We start from the raw sequence: 16163 nt of genomic DNA on the forward strand, positions 1-16163 counted from the left end.
CTTGAATGAGAAGGTCTTCATAGAAACTCGTACGAGGGCTTCTCTTTTAAATACTCTGGTACCTGCTGGTATCGGAGTCGACTTTACAGCCCTTTCCCCAATTTTGAAGCTGGGGAAAGTTTTCAAGCAATGAAAGGGAAGCTCTCGCTATGAGGTGAAAATCTAGAATTTTTACCTCATAGCGAGTAATCCTTTGTTAATTGCTTGAAAACTTTCTTCAAATTATCAAAATTTCGAGGAAAGTTTCCTTGCTTCAAAGTAGAGATGGAGCCCTTTGAGCCACTGCATATAGGTCAGTGACTTAAAATACTCCATCTCTACTAGAAATCGCCAAAATTTGGGTCGCAATCTTTGAAATGCGACGCAAGTTTTGGCAATTTCGCGAGGGACTTGCTCCATTTGGTGCATAGATTCACACTCTATGCACCAGATGGAACAATTCTTTCGCTGACAGCGGGAAACTTTGTCTGAATAGTTTAACATTCAGACAAAGTTTTCCGCTGTCAGAGAGGGAATGGAAGGGTAAGAGGTATATATTCATAATGTATACCTCTTACTCTTCCATTCCCTCAAGAAAGTTCAAAAACTTGGGTGCAATCAGTTCTGATTGCACCCAAGTTTTTGAACTTTATATAAGGAATTGTTGGCTATGATGTACTGATTCATGATCAGTACATCATAGCCAACAATTCCTTCGCAAACAGTGGGAAACTTTGTCTGAATAGTTTAACATTCAGACAAAATTTCCCGCTGTCAGGGAGGGAATTAGAGGGTGGGAGATATATAGATAGACTATAAATCTCTCACCCTTTAATTCCCTCAAGAAAGTTCAAAAACTTGGTGCAATCAGAACTGATTGCACCCAAGTTTTTGAATTTTGTATAAGGAATTGTTGGCTATGATGTGGATAGCCGCTGCCAGACCAAATGAATTAACCGTTGTGAATAACGTTTCTGAATCTTTATTTAAAAAGATAAAATATCACGATTTTGGCTGCGTTAAAAATCAAAGAATTGATGTTTTTGTCAAAAATCTTTTAGAAGAAGTTGCACCCAATTACTTTTATCGTATTAAAAACGATTTACTTCAAACAGGTTTTATTCCTTCAATTAGAATTCGCGAGCCTCGATTGACAGATTATAAAACAAAATTGAAAAGAGAAGTTCAATCACGTTTATACCAAGTATTAAATTTTGTTCAGAATCAAGAAGCCAATTTGAATCCATTAAGATTTTTATTGGAAAATGCTGAAGAAAAACTTTCTCAAATAAATGAGAAGATACAAAATTCAATTACATATTTAAGATCGTTTGAAATTCCAAATGAATTGTTAGATACGTATATGTTAGAAATTAATGAATTTTGTTATAATTCTCCAGATTATATTTTAGAACATTTCGAAGAATTTTTAGATGATTTCAAAGAAAAGAATAATTTAATAGACTAAAAAATTTATTATTTTTATTTATTGTGAATTTTAAATTGTCACTTTTTAAGTGTTACCCCCTATTGAAAGTGTCACTTTTTTGAGTGTCACTTTTTCGGAAATTCTTATATACTCCTTATAACGGTATTGAAGTCTTACGTAGAGACAAGGATGGTTACATTAATGCAACAAATATGTGTCAGCAGTTTAGGAAAGACTTTAGAAAGTTGTTGGAAAATAAGTCCTGGGAAGAGTATTATAAGGCATTTTGTGAAGAATATAGCAACCGTCTGAATTCCGGCGGTTGCTTTTTATACAAAATTCATGCAGGAATTCCTGATGAAATCAAACAGGTTAGAGGAACGTATGTAGACCCAAGACTTATAAACTATATAGCAATGTGGGCTTCTCCAAAATATTGCATAGCAGTTGGAAAAATTATGGACTCCATAGACAAGAAAGTTCATGAGAAGTTAGATGAAGAAGAACTTGAAGATACAGTAGAGAATGCTAAACCTTTGTTTGAAGAAAAAGTTAGAAAAATGTGCGAAAAACAATTAGAACATGAACGTGAGTTATGTTATGGTTATAGAGATTCTCCATTCGAACTAGACCAATGGGAACAAGAAAATTTAAAGAGAGAATTTAGAGAATATGAACTCGCTAAGATAGCATTAGAAGCTGCAGAAAAGAAGTTAAAAGCTTGGGGTCGTTTTGTACAAAAATATTGTGAGTAAATGAACCATTTATTTTTGTCATAAAGACGCAACGTGGCGGGGCATAGCCCATGACCCAAAAATAAATTTTATCGTTAAGTGACTCAAAGAGTCCGGAGACAAAGTCTCATGGTTTCAGGTTATTCAATAATTAATTATTTTTGAAGAACTGAAGGTGTCACTACGTCACCATGTGTCACTCGGTTAATTAACTTCTCTGAAAAAATGAGACAACATGACATTTTGACAACAGTCCTGGAAATAAATTTTATCGTTAAGTGACTCAAAGAGTCCGGAGACAAAGTCTCATGTTTACGTTAATGGTTTCAGGTTATTCAATAATTAATTATTTTTGAAGAACTGAAGGTGTCACTACGTCACCATGTGTCACTCGGTTAATTAACTTCTCTGAAAAAATGAGACAACATGACATTTTGACAACAGTCCTGGAAATAAGATGCAGTCCAAAAATAAAGTTAGTTTTAAAATTATTTTTATTTTTTTATTCCTATATAAATGACAGCAACAAACAACAACAGTAACTTTATCATTTCTGATGAAAAATTTATTGATTCATTAGCCGAGGAATTAGTTGTGGCAGAAACTAAAACCCTCAACGAAAGAATTGGTGAAAATAAGATTGATTTACATAACTACCTCAAACACGATGGAGGAAGAGGAAGGAAAACTGGTATGGCTTTATTAGTAAATAAAATTTCAAATTTAACGATTATAGATGTTGATATCAATAAATCGTACAATGATGAACTTAAAGAAACAGTTAGAAAAGACATTTTATCAAAACTTTCGGATAAAGATGTTATCGTTAAAACCGCTTCAGGAGGTCTTCACATTTATTGCAACACTAATTTCTTCTATTCAACCTCGAACAGAATGATTAAATGTTATTCTTGCAATGATTATGATATTGATATCATGACTTCAATGGATGATTCAAAGCGTTCATTAGTGGTTATGGCTGATTCAAGAGTTCGCAAGAATGCAACAGAACCAATCAATACATACTCATTCATTCGTGGAAGTTACGATTCAACATTAACCAGAACAGTGAATGATATATTAAATGATTTGAATATTAAGGTAAGAGTTGAACAAAAGAGCGAAGAAATAAAGACTATCATGAATGAAAACAAAGATGAAAACATTGACGATAAGCTTGCCCAGAGCATAGTTGATGGCATCAGTGATTTTGAAGTACATAATGACGGTGGAAACATGAATTTAGAAAAAGAAGTTACATTATTCACACTGTTTCAAGCTATTAATTCATTACCTAATCATTTAATTAATGAAGCATACGATAACGTTTATAACTTCTGCAGCTTAACTGAAAATGCAAAAAGTAATTTTGAAAAAGCACGTAGTAGATATGCACATTTAATGACTTCTCCATTTTTTAGTGAAGATTCTAAAACTATACCAAAAGGAATATTATGATGAATATGTTTTACCTTTATTACGTAAGCCAAAAATAACATTTGATATAAAACTTGATGACTCGTTTTGATAACAGATATTAGACGCAAGGCTGAAAATCATCAGTATAAAAACAGTTCTGAAGTAATTGAGGATTTATCACGTGTAATCCGTTTTGTAGATTATGGAAACAAATACTTCATTCAGAAAGATTACAACATACACGACAAAATGAATCAAATATCATTCGTTCTTCAATCAAACATGAAAGAGTCACTCAAAATGATTAAATTATTTAAAGAAGAAGGTAAAACAATAACAGCATGGGACGTACTACTAAATCAATTATCCTCATTAACCGTTAAGGGTGTTTGCTTCAAATCTGATTCCCCAGATGTTTTCTCAACGTTTCAGGGTTATAAATACAACGTTCTCGAAAAACCAGATTACTCAAAAATTGAGATGTTTATGAATTTCATTAAAGAAGCCATTTGTGATAATAACGATGAAGTGTATAAATACCTTCTCGGCTGGATTGCATCAATGATTCAACATCCTGGAATCAAGAATGAAACAGCAATTATTTTGAAAGGACTTCAGGGAACAGGTAAAAACAGATTTACAGACATTATTTCTGCACTCCTCGCTGGTTATTCATGTAAAAACATTACTTAAAATGAAGTGAGCTAACGGGTAATTTCAATTCAGTAGTTGAGAATAAAATGTTTCTTGTACTTAATGAACTCAAGAATGTAGGTGAAGACAGACTTGCAAACTTCAACGCTTTGAAATCAATTATTACAGATAATGCGATTAGAATTAATGAAAAGAATCAACCCAGAAGAACAGCTCAGAATGTTGCCAATTTCATTTTCGTAACTAACAACGTTTACCCTGTCAAAATTGAAGTTGGAGACAGAAGATACGTAGTTTTAAGAGTTAATGGTAAATTTAAGGGTCAATTTGATTACTTCAAGAATTTAATGGATTCATGCACAAAGGAATTTTATGATAATTTACTAACATATTTTATCAATTACGACCTTTCATCATTTAATGTACGAATCATTCCGATGACTGAAGCCAAACAAGATTTAATAGAATTATCAACAAATCCTTTAGATGTATGGATAAATACACATTATGATGAATTGTGTGCGGGTATGACGTGTAAAAATGCTCTATTCTGCAAACCATCAGACATGAAAGACAAAAACTTTCAAATGAGCATTAAAGATAAATGTGATAAGAAACAGAGAAGAATAGATGGTAAACAAACATGGTGTTATGTTTTGAAAGAAGAAATGAAAGGATTATATAAACAGGTTGAACCAAACGATAATGAGGATTCATTTACTGACGATGAAATACCTGTAAATGATGCTTTATAAAGTATGATTTGAATTTATTTTTGCATTAATCCCGCTGTGTTGTCAAAATGTCATGTTGTCTCATTTTTTCAGAGAAGTTAATTAACCGAGTGACACATGGTGACGTAGTGACACCTTCAGTTATTCAAAAATGCTTCATAAGTGCCTTCCCCTTAATCCTGCCGTGTTGTCAAAATGTCATGTTGTCTCATTTTTTCAGAGAAGTTAATTAACCGAGTGACACATGGTGACGTAGTGACACCTTCAGTTCTTCAAAAATAATTAATTATTGAATAACCTGAAACCATTAACGTAAACATTATTTTTGGGTCATTTACACTCATTACGATGAAGTCATGACAAATCATTTTCGTAAATGTTGTCAAAATGTCATGTTGTCTCATTTTTTCAGAGAAGTTAATTAACCGAGTGACACATGGTGACGTAGTGACACCTTCAGTTCTTCAAAAATAATTAATTATTGAATAACCTGAAACCATTAACGTAAACATTATTTTTGGGTCATTTACACTCATTACGATGAAGTCATGACAAATCATTTTCGTAAATGTTGTCAAAATGTCATGTTGTCACAAACTTTAGAACGGCATAATTTAAATTTTTATTTTTATCATAAATGGATACCCCACAAGCTCAAAATTTACCACGAATCATAACAAGGGAGGAAACGATAAAAATGATGCGAGAACTTGCTAAAAATAACAAACCACTAAAACTGAGAAAATGTGGTTATGCAGTAATGATGGAAAGAGAGATGTTGTCAAAGAAAAATAAAAATTAAATTTGGATTGAGTTTAAAAATTCATCTTTATTAAATTCATCTCTTCCAATCAATTTATTTATTCTATTAAATTCTTTTATTTTTGCTTCACCCAGTTTAAGGATTGAACGGTAAGTTTCTAATTTTTCGATTATTTCCTTCTTCTCTTCATCGTTTTCAGTTCCATTAGTTTTATGGGCATCAGCCCCACCGCATTGGGGCTTCTTTTTGTAATAGCATATTTTTGATTTAATTCTGTTTAGTTTCTTTTTATATTCATCGTCAGGACTCTTGACTGCTTTGTTGTCACTCATTTCTTACGAAATAAAAAAAATTAAATATTATTTAAATATAATGGAGTAATAAAATAAATCGGAATTTCTATTAATTTATTGTCAACTTCAACTAATGCATTGCCGTTAATATATCTAACAAATTCAGCTATTGTGTCAAATCTTCGTCTTCTTTTTGTCATTGATTTATTAGTTTTTCCATAATCGAGATGAATCAAAACTTTATCCCCTTGTTTAAAATTCATGAGCCCCGAATTAATTTGTTCACGTTTAACATCATTTAACCTTTCCATTTGCTTTCTAATATATTCCCATTCTTTTGAAATATCATTTTTCATTTCCACTGGTTTCATGTTTATAGTTCTATGCCATGTATTATTGTAATAATATACTAACTGTTGTATGATGGAGTCATGATTTCCATCCCAGTATATCTGACCGTTAACCCCTAACGCATCTCTAAGAGTTCTCATTACCGCATCAACTATTTTATTATGAAACGTATATGGAGAGGATGAAAAGAAAAAATTAATTTGTGGGAAATAATGAGCCATAGCTGCCTGAAATCCTTTATCACCATCACCCCTGATATTATCTACTCTTTCATGATCTAGTAAGTATTGTATAGCTCTTCTTGTTTCCTGTTCTGTTTTCCCTTTCACTGGAATGCAATATAAATATCTAGTGTTAATGTTAATGGCAAATAAATAAGTAACGTTTCCTTTTGAATATTCCAGATGATCGATTTCGTATGAATATGGATATGGTGCAAATGAAGGGCGACTAAATTTTTCCTTTAATGGTTGAATTTTCGGGTCAATTGGTTTATTTAATATTTTGAAATCCTTTTTAAAATCTTTTTGCTTCTTTAATGTTTGAAATGGATATAATAAAGTGAATGATGAAGGATTAACTGAAGGAGGAGGCGGTACTGTCGTTGGAGGTTTTGGTGTTGCAAGTGGTTTAATTTTATCTGCTTTGATTTTGGATGATGAAGTTTTGGAATTCATTCCTCCCTTCATTAATTCTGGATGTATTCTATTCATTTGTTTTAAATATGCTGTATATAAAGGTTTGATATACTTTCCCGCTTCGAGTTTATGTTGAAGGATGAATTCCAAAAGTTGATCTTCATTTAAAAGTCGGGCTGAATATGGTTTAACTAATGAATCATAAATTAAAGCTTGTGCATCATTTATGGTCTGAAGAACCTGGGCGTTTTGTTCCTTTTGTTTTTGTTCCTTTGGCTTTTGCGGCTCAGGATTATATAATTTATATAATTCATCAATATCTTCTTCTGTTAATACTTTATTTTTGAAATCTTTCAACTGTTTAAGTTGTGATTTAATTTTTCCCTTTGTATATTCATTATTTTTAATTTTGTCTTTAATTTCAGAAATTATTTTATTATGATATTTCAAAATTTCATTTTTATAATACGGATAATAATAATCCATATCATCACCCGTTATATTGTTATCATGTTTTTGGAGATATGATTTTAATTCATAATAATTAAGAAAATTTTGATTAAGTACTAAATCATCAATTAAAATTTTTAAATCTGTGTTATCCATTTATATAAAAATAAAATAAATGTTTAAGGGTGCCCACCTCTTTGAATCATAGTATCAAAACCATTATTTACATATTGAATCCCATCATTAACGGTTCCTTCTTCTGAAAGTGTTTCATCTATTTCGCCATCTAATAAATTTTGTGTTGATTCTGAGACATAATTTTTATATCTTTCTTCATGAGATTTCTGAACTGCTGATTCTGAAGCTGGGATATTCATTAAACCCTCTACTTCATTTTCATTATATTTTTCAACTTCTCTTAATTCCTTAATTTTTTCATTTATTTCATCTCTTATTTTTTCCAGTTTTTCAATTTCATTGTATTCATCATCATCTTTAATTCGTTCTTCATAATATTCAGGGAAAACATCAGGTTCTTTAGGTTTTTCTTCTTCAGATGTGGGATATAAGAAATTTATAACATCATCTTTATTCATTTTTCCATCATAATCTAAATTATTTAATAACTCGGCAAATTTTTGACAATTTCTTAAATAATATTTACTAACTTCATAACACATCTCATCTAATATATCCTTTATTTCCTCGTTTGTGAATCCTAATTTTTTAACGTTGTTAGTTTTGACGCTCATTTCATACGAATTAAAAATAAATTATTCAAAAATGTAAGACATAATTTTTAAAGTTTATTTTTTATTTCATTATGGTAGTGAATCTTTTATTCATGAAAATAATTATTTCTAATTTCTTTTACTCTCTCGTATATACTAGATTTAAAGAATTCAGAACATTTCCCATAATCTCCTAAATGTTTTCTTATCCCTAACGTGTGCCAGTTATTATATGAAACTGAATAAACTTTATCTTTATCTTTACACCTTTCATCACTTCCATATATTTATATCTCAGTTTTGATTTAGCATTTTCATATTCATTAGCGTTTAATAATTCACAGTCTTCCTTTTTAAATTGATGTTTAAGATATTCAGGATTTAATACTCTACGTTTATATGCTCCTAACTTAGTTCTAAAGGTTTTTCTACAAAATTTAGGAATTCCATCCTCTTTAATGTCATCAATGATTTCCATTTCATTATTTTCAATTTCTTCTTCTCGTTTATGAGGTCTTTGATTATGACTCCATTGATTCCATGAAATTAAATATCTTTATCATTATATTTATACCTCATTAGCTTATTTTGGCTTTCATATTCATTTAATAATTCACAATCTTCATTTTTAAATTGAAGTTTAATCCATTCAGGATTTAAACAATGTTTAATTAATCGCGGAATATCTGACATCATCTATATATAGCTTCTTTTATAAAAGATAAAAAAATAAATTATTTTAAAATTAATGTTAATTTTTTAAAATGTGTTTAGTATATAATATTTATTACTAATTTATTTAATAATGTCGCGCTTTCTTACGAATTCATGACTTAAAAAACGTAAGAAAAAATTTTTATATCATCTATATATAGACGTAACAAAAAAAGTCACACAACCCTTCCTATCCTACTACTGTGATAACCAAAATCATGAAAATTAACAAAGCTTTTAGATTTATAAACGTAATGTCTCCCTATTGTTTTTCTGCTTCAATATTGAGTGGATCTCAATCAAAAATTTGAATAAAACTTTTTTCCATATTAAACTCTGATGCAAAAAGCGTAGGGGTCTCAATTTTCTGACGTTTACAATTTTTGATGGATGAGCAAGAGAATGACTATCAATAATGCGCTCTGTCGTCGCCTTCGATGCAATTGTAAAACTTATGGTAGAGCCCTAATTAACAAATAACAAAAATTCCTTAAAAAAATTATATAAAAATTATCGAATTTATTTTAAAACAGATATCACACCTCATCTCCAATACACATAGTAGCACATGTGAGTATGCGAAAAACAATCATGTGCTATTTGTCATATATCCAATATAAATTAAACGTTTCAAGGTTGCCCATGCAATTTTCAGTCCGAATAACAACAAAATTCTCGTATCCTATGCGCGTTTATTCGAAATTATAGTTCATTACCTCTTACTAAACGTTATTATCCCTTAATTTTATCAAAAATTTTTTAAATTAAGTTGATTTCAAGCTCAGAAGATTGCTAAGGGATTCTAAGGACCATATATGATCCATTTTTATCAGGAGCCCGAAGGATGAATTAATTTGGATTTTTATCCGAACAAAAAGTCTGAATTGCTTAAATTTGTTTCAACCTATATAACCCAATTATATTTTTAAATTTATTTGTTAAATAAAAAATTTAAGACTAGAATTTTGTGTCATAAAGCGTATGGGTAATCTGACACCCAAATTGAGAGAAACTCATAGAATTGATTGTATGTGCTAATTCAAAAAGTTGACTCAGCTCTACGCTTTTTGCACAGCAGTTTAGGAATTGCTAAAAAATATGTCATTTCATTTCATTTTCAATGTCATTAGTTCTAATGAGCGATTCGTTTCTTTTTAATATTAGTCAAAAAATTTTCTGACTTCATTTTTATTTTGATGGGGCATTTTCATGAGTTGTTCGACTTATGCAAGGATTATATTAGCATATATAAGAGGATTTATAAGCTAAATATCTTTGATGATGTCGAAATTAACAATTTTTATCAAGAAATCAAAAACAAATTAATTGCAACTAAAATTCAAACTCCCGATATTGTTCTTTCAAACGTTAATAGTGCAATGGAAAATAATAATTGTTATTACAAATCTTACAAAACGATCATTGATATGATTTGTAATGATTACGGTGTTAAATTTAGTCCATTCATCGATATAAAGGATATTCAGACCATGTCTGCAGACTTTAAAGCAATTCTTAATGCAATTATTAATGATGATATTGAAGCATTAAAACCATTCACAGAAACTGAAAATTTCAATGGAAATATTCTAATTAAAACTAAATTCTATCCATTAACAGAAAATGATGGATATACAATACTTGAATTATGTTGTTATCATGGATCAGTTAATTGCTTTAAGTTATTGAGAGCCAAATTTGACACAGAAATTTCAGAAACATCCTTTAACTTTTCATTTTTAGGAGGGAATCCAGAAATCATAAAAGAATGCTTGAAATTTCAAGAACCCGATGCTGGATGTATGGAATATGCAATAATTTCGCACAACATTGACTTTGTTACATATTTGATGAACGAGTATGAATTGAAGATTGATTTATACAACTGTATAGAATTCAATAATCTTGAAGCATATTTAGTTTATTTAGATCAAACAAATGATGTTAATTCATGCTTTGCTTCTACACCTTTATTTGGCATTACAGAATTAAATCAGTATTTGTTATCTCATGGTGCCGATATCAATTCAACAGACAGTTTTGGAGTATCAGCTCTTTATTATGCAGCATTGCACAATCGCAGTGATTATGTAGAATTTCTTGTAAATCATGGGGCAAATATGAATATACAAGATACCTGTGGCGTGACACCTCTTCAGTTAGCAATATTGGAAAGGCATTACAAAATCGCAACATTTCTGATATTACATGGCGCAGATGTCAATATACAAAATATTGACGGAGACACTGCACTCCACCTTGCAGTACGGTTTAAATTAAAAGACATTGTAGAACTTATTGTTTCACATGGCGCAGATCTAAATATCACAAATGAAAAAGGAGAAACCGCTCTTCAGTCGACATAGCAGAGCTTCTTGCTAGTGAAAATAAAGAAAAATAAATATTAAAGTTATACTTGAAATATTATTTAATAATAAACCTTTATAAATGATAATGTATTGATATTTTTCAAAAAGATGTATACCAGCAGGTATTAGAGTGAATTTTCATTATTATCAAGGAAAAGTTTCTTGAAATTGAAACTTTGTTTCATATTGTCATACCATTTGCCTTTTACTGAGTCTGTATTACTTATTCCTTTAAATAAGGCAATTCTCCATCTAAAATTTTTCAAATAAAAAAAATTTTGAGCAAAAATAACGAGGATGGCTGAAAACCCTGAATTTCAAGTTAAACCGGACATCGAAATCAACGGGGACGAAAGTCCAGATGAATCTAAAATCTCCTCTTCAGAGTCATCTAATAAACAAAAAAGCAGGCATAATTCAAAAAATAATTCATCGATACTCGAAGAAGAATCAACTGCGGACAATACCAATACTTCTGATTCCCCGCCAATACCACGAATTAAAGAAACAATACAAAATAAAATCATAAAACCGAATTCTCCGTTATATTCTTCAACCCGAAAGAGCCGTAATTTTTCATCAGAAAGTGGAAGATCATCTAATGCATCAGAATGCTCTTCGTCTTCTCGAAATTCAGTTCGAAAACAGAATGCTATGACTTCTCCTCCTCCAAAATCTTCTGAAGACTCTTCAACGAAAGAAGATAAGGTGGTGGCATACAAGCAACTCATTGAAAATCGTAAAAAGCCTCCTATTACTTTAGCAGCACCTGTACAACAAATGTTACATCGTTCATTTGTAAATGCTCTCAAGAATGAAGATTATGTTGAAGGTATGAGGATTAGTACAGCATTAAAGATCAATAGCGAGCTAATGGAGCAGGAATACGAGAGTCAACGGATTCAATCTCGAAATGATACATACAAATCACGTTTGGAGGCAGCTCAAAATAGGTTAAATGCTAAAAAGAGTGAGTGGAATAATATAATTCAGAGTTTTGAACAAAAACAAAAGCAAAAAAGAGAGAAATTAACTCAAAAACATGAAAAAGAAGAAGAGGAGTTCGAAAAACAATGGGGAGATGCCAATAATTTGAAAGATTTTAATAAACCTTCTCCTAGTTTAATTGGTATTAGGAGAATTCAAAAAGAACTTGCAATGACTGGAGAATTTGAAGATGCTTTGCAAGTAAAACAGATAGCCGATGGATTAAAGGAAAAAGAGATCCAAGATGCTGAACAAAGAGCACTTGTTGCAATGTTAATCGCTCATGATAAATTAGAAGAAAAGCATAAAAAAGAAATTTTATGTTTTGAAGAAAAACAGCGTCAAACAGAGCTATATATCAAAGGAGAACAGTATAATGAACTCCATCCGCTTGAAATGCTCATTAAACAGCTTCAACAACATTTAGATTCTTCGAAACCTCCTAATTTAAGGCCAACAAAGCCAAGATTTGTATCAACTGCAAGGACGAGATCAGCAGCATGCGAGAGTTTCACGATGCCTCCTAAAGATACAAAGACTACAATAGAAATGAACGAATATCGTTTTAATAATGAACCAGAAAGATTAGAGCTTAATGGATTTGATGTTAGAAATCTAATGAGAATGCCAAAGTCTACAATGAAAGCATGCATTAGAAGAAAATGATTTTATTCAAATCAGAAAATTTGTTTTGTTTATTTTTTTAAGATAAAAACTATGTTAATATGAAGATAAAAATATATCTATTATAGAATTATATTTAACTTAATATGCATTTTTGATTTTTGAATGAGACTTTTATTATGATGTGATATGTATGCTATATCATAAAACCGAAATGTCACAGATAAGTATGTGATATTGCATTTGACAATTTTAAAGAATCAAATTCATGATTATGATATAGCATATATATCGTGTTACTTTAAATTAATTTGCTTTTCAAAGGGTTAGAAGCATTCATATGAATGAATATTGTGTATTTATTTTGAAATAAAAATGAAGATCAAATTACAACATTTTTATTGGGCTCTCAAATATAAAATTATTATCAATATCATTTTAGAATAGATTTTTCTGTTATAAAAACAAATGTTGGGAAAAATCATTCAAAAACTAATTTTAGTTTTATATGGAGGAAATAAAGCTATCAGAGCTTAAAGAGATAAGTAAGGATTACATTAATATATTTATTTCCCTATATAGAATGAACTCATTCGATGAGAACGAAATTAAAGCAATTTACGAAATGATTAAATGCAAATTAATCGAAACAAATACCGTTTCGGCGACAGAGATCCTCACAGAGATAATATATGCATCAAAATACAATAATCAATACTTGAAAACATATTGGGTATTATTCAAAATGATTTTTGAAGAATATCAAATTAAATTCAAATTCGATTCTGATGTTTTTAAGTATTTTGTTATTCAAGAGTATAAAGTCAATGATCAAAATATTGATACAAGCAATGGATACTCATTAGATGTACATGAAAGAGATACTATTTATAGAGCAATTATGGAAGATGATATTGAATCATTTAAATCATTCACAACAAGAGATGAATTTGATATAAATCAAAAGCTTGAAAGTAAGCTATATCCGAAATCAAAGAATGGACTTTCATTTCTTGAATTGTGCTGTTATCATGGCTCGATTAATTGCTTTCGTTTTCTAAGATCTGAGTTCAAGTCAAAGATTACACCTGAGTCACTCCAGCTTTCATTTTTGGGCAAGAATGATGACATATTGAAGGAATGTTTGAATACAATTTTGCCAACTCAAAAATGCATGAAGTATGCAATAATTTCGCATAATGTTGAATTAGTATATTCCTTGGTAAAAGATTATAAATTAAATATTGCAGTAGAAGATTGTTGTAAGTATAATAATGTTGCAGCATTCTTTCTATATTTATGGAACCAAAACTATCCTGTTCCGATCTGGTTTGCATACTCCGTATATTTTAATATTGCAGGTCTTTGGGAGTATTTTGTTTCAGATGGTGCAGATGTCAATTATCCATATCAATATGGAATTACTGCTCTACATGAAGCTGTAAATAGTAATTGCTATAAATTAGCTGATTACCTTATTTCTCATGGAGCGGATGTTAATGCGAAAGACAACTATGGAAAGACTATTCTTCACGTGGCGGCATTTCAAAACGATGTTGAAAAAATACGATATTTAATTTCGAACGGAGCTAATGTTAATGCAACTGACAATAATAAAAGAACTCCACTTCATTATGCAGCTAAAAATTGTCGAAAAGAAGCATTTGAGTTCCTTATTTCGCATGGTGCTGATGTGAATGCAAAAGATGAATATGGATTAACCCCACTTCACGATGTATCAAGTGCTGGAAATGTGGATTATGCAAAAATACTTGTTTCAAGTGGAGCTGATGTAAATCAAAAAAATAGCGTAGGATGGACAGCAATGTATTATGCAGTAGTTAATCAACATATAAGAATTGCAAGACTTCTTGCTTCATACAAAGCAGATGTCAATACCCAAGACGTTCAAGGTAAATCTCTTCTTCATTGGGAAACAACCCATTTTAATAAAAAAGTTTTTGAAATTCTTATCAAGAACAGGGCTGATGTTAATGCAAGAGACAATGATGGATCATCTGTCCTTTGCTATGCAATACGTTCTAAATGTACTGAAATGGTCTCGTCTCTATTGTACAATGGAGCATATCCAAATGATCATATTAACGGGAAAACTGCTCTCCAATATACAATTGAAAATGGTTATATTGAAATGGCCAGAATGCTTGTTCATTATGGAGCAGATATTCCAGATAATTTTGACTTCGAAAGTATTGGTCTTGGTGATGCATTAATGAGTTGTTATATTTAATGTTATTTTCAACAATGAATGAGAATTAGTTCATTTTTGATAAAAGTAAACATTCTAATTTTTTAATAAAAAAGTGTCATCAAAAAAAGAGTGTACGTTTAAAAATGGACAAGCAACGACTTGATAAGATTCTTGAACTTCTTTGGGTATGCAAATTACCAAACTTAGAAGATACAAAGTATTTGCTTACCCTTGGGCAGCAAGTTCTTATTAAAGAACCAAATGTTTTAAAGTTACAATCACCAATTACATTATGCGGAGATATTCACGGACAATTTTACGACCTTCTTGAACTTTTCTCTGTTGGTGGTCATCCACCTGAACAAAATTTCTTATTCCTCGGAGATTATGTAGATAGAGGTTTTTATTCTACAGAAACATTCTTCCTACTACTGGCTCTTAAGGTTAGATATCCAACCAAAATGTTTTTAATCAGAGGAAATCACGAAAGCGAACAAGTTACAATGGACTACGGTTTTAAAGAAGAATGTAAAAGAAAATACACGGATGAAACTATCTATAACTTATGCCTAGAAGCGTTTAATGCGCTTCCACTTGCAGCAGTTATCGATGGTGATGTTTTTTGTGTTCATGGTGGTCTTAGCAAAGACCTCAAAACTGTCGATCAATTGAATGACATTGACCGAAATATGGAACCGCCTGAGTATGGCCTCTTTTCAGATATATTATGGTCCGATCCTGATGAGAAGATTAATGGATTCGAAGAGTCCCAAAGAGGAGCTGGCTACTTATTTGGTGGCGATGTTACAGCAGAATTTTTAAAGAATAATAACTTAAAATTCATGTGTAGAGCACATCAAGTTGCACAAGACGGATATTACAAATGGTTCAATGGCCTTTGCTACACAGTTTGGTCTGCGCCTAACTATTGTTATAGAGGCGGAAACCTGGCTACTGTATTCGAAATCACAAATGCGGACAAAACAAAGTTTAAGGTATTTAGAGAAGCTCCTGCATGTGCTAGAGGAAAGCAGCCAGATTCAATGTTGCCGCAATACTTTGTTTAATTTCTGTTATTTTGT

General features: G+C 30.8%; 8 protein-coding genes and 1 pseudogene across 9 annotated transcripts, besides 3 other annotated features; 8 read left to right on the forward strand and 1 right to left on the reverse strand.

Annotated features, from left to right (window-relative positions):
- Window positions 1-1561: part of a mobile genetic element that runs on past the window's edge.
- TVAGG3_1046570 (uncharacterized protein) lies at window positions 899-1447 on the forward strand (the record flags this gene model as incomplete). The annotated part of the gene is made up of 1 exon (XM_051255676.1): window positions 899-1447. One exon carries the CDS (start codon window positions 899-901, stop codon window positions 1445-1447), a length of 549 nt encoding a protein of 182 aa, XP_051081250.1.
- Window positions 1562-6802: a mobile genetic element.
- TVAGG3_1046590 (uncharacterized protein) lies at window positions 1621-2163 on the forward strand (the record flags this gene model as incomplete). The annotated part of the gene is made up of 1 exon (XM_051255677.1): window positions 1621-2163. The coding sequence occupies one exon, from the start codon at window positions 1621-1623 to the stop codon at window positions 2161-2163; it is 543 nt and encodes a 180-aa protein (XP_051081251.1).
- TVAGG3_1046600 lies at window positions 2659-4429 on the forward strand (annotated as a pseudogene). The gene has a single exon. A coding segment is annotated over exon 1 (1771 nt).
- Window positions 4653-4970, forward strand: TVAGG3_1046610 (uncharacterized protein; the record flags this gene model as incomplete). Its single annotated transcript, XM_051255678.1, has 1 exon — window positions 4653-4970. The coding sequence occupies one exon, from the start codon at window positions 4653-4655 to the stop codon at window positions 4968-4970; it is 318 nt and encodes a 105-aa protein (XP_051081252.1).
- On the reverse strand, window positions 5748-6044 carry TVAGG3_1046620 (uncharacterized protein; the record flags this gene model as incomplete). Its single annotated transcript, XM_001584426.1, has 1 exon — window positions 5748-6044. The coding sequence occupies one exon, from the start codon at window positions 6042-6044 to the stop codon at window positions 5748-5750; it is 297 nt and encodes a 98-aa protein (XP_001584476.1).
- Window positions 6803-7766: 964 nt separating the features above from the next.
- Window positions 7767-8373: a mobile genetic element.
- A 1613-nt stretch (window positions 8374-9986) lies between these two features.
- TVAGG3_1046640 (proteasome regulatory particle assembly) lies at window positions 9987-11308 on the forward strand (the record flags this gene model as incomplete). Its single annotated transcript, XM_001584427.1, has 1 exon — window positions 10086-11255. The coding sequence occupies one exon, from the start codon at window positions 10086-10088 to the stop codon at window positions 11253-11255; it is 1170 nt and encodes a 389-aa protein (XP_001584477.1).
- A 101-nt stretch (window positions 11309-11409) lies between these two features.
- Window positions 11410-12961, forward strand: TVAGG3_1046650 (uncharacterized protein; the record flags this gene model as incomplete). The annotated part of the gene is made up of 1 exon (XM_001584428.1): window positions 11556-12911. One exon carries the CDS (start codon window positions 11556-11558, stop codon window positions 12909-12911), a length of 1356 nt encoding a protein of 451 aa, XP_001584478.1.
- A 416-nt stretch (window positions 12962-13377) lies between these two features.
- Window positions 13378-15120, forward strand: TVAGG3_1046660 (spectrin binding; the record flags this gene model as incomplete). The annotated part of the gene is made up of 1 exon (XM_001584429.1): window positions 13378-15120. One exon carries the CDS (start codon window positions 13378-13380, stop codon window positions 15118-15120), a length of 1743 nt encoding a protein of 580 aa, XP_001584479.1.
- Window positions 15121-15224: 104 nt separating this feature from the next.
- On the forward strand, window positions 15225-16148 carry TVAGG3_1046670 (mpp pp2a pp4 pp6 domain-containing protein; the record flags this gene model as incomplete). Its single annotated transcript, XM_001584430.1, has 1 exon — window positions 15225-16148. The coding sequence occupies one exon, from the start codon at window positions 15225-15227 to the stop codon at window positions 16146-16148; it is 924 nt and encodes a 307-aa protein (XP_001584480.1).
- Window positions 16149-16163: the final 15 nt, after the last annotated feature.

Source organism: Trichomonas vaginalis, chromosome I (genome assembly GCF_026262505.1).
Source record: "Trichomonas vaginalis G3 chromosome I, whole genome shotgun sequence".
Taxonomy (NCBI): domain Eukaryota; phylum Parabasalia; order Trichomonadida; family Trichomonadidae; genus Trichomonas; species Trichomonas vaginalis.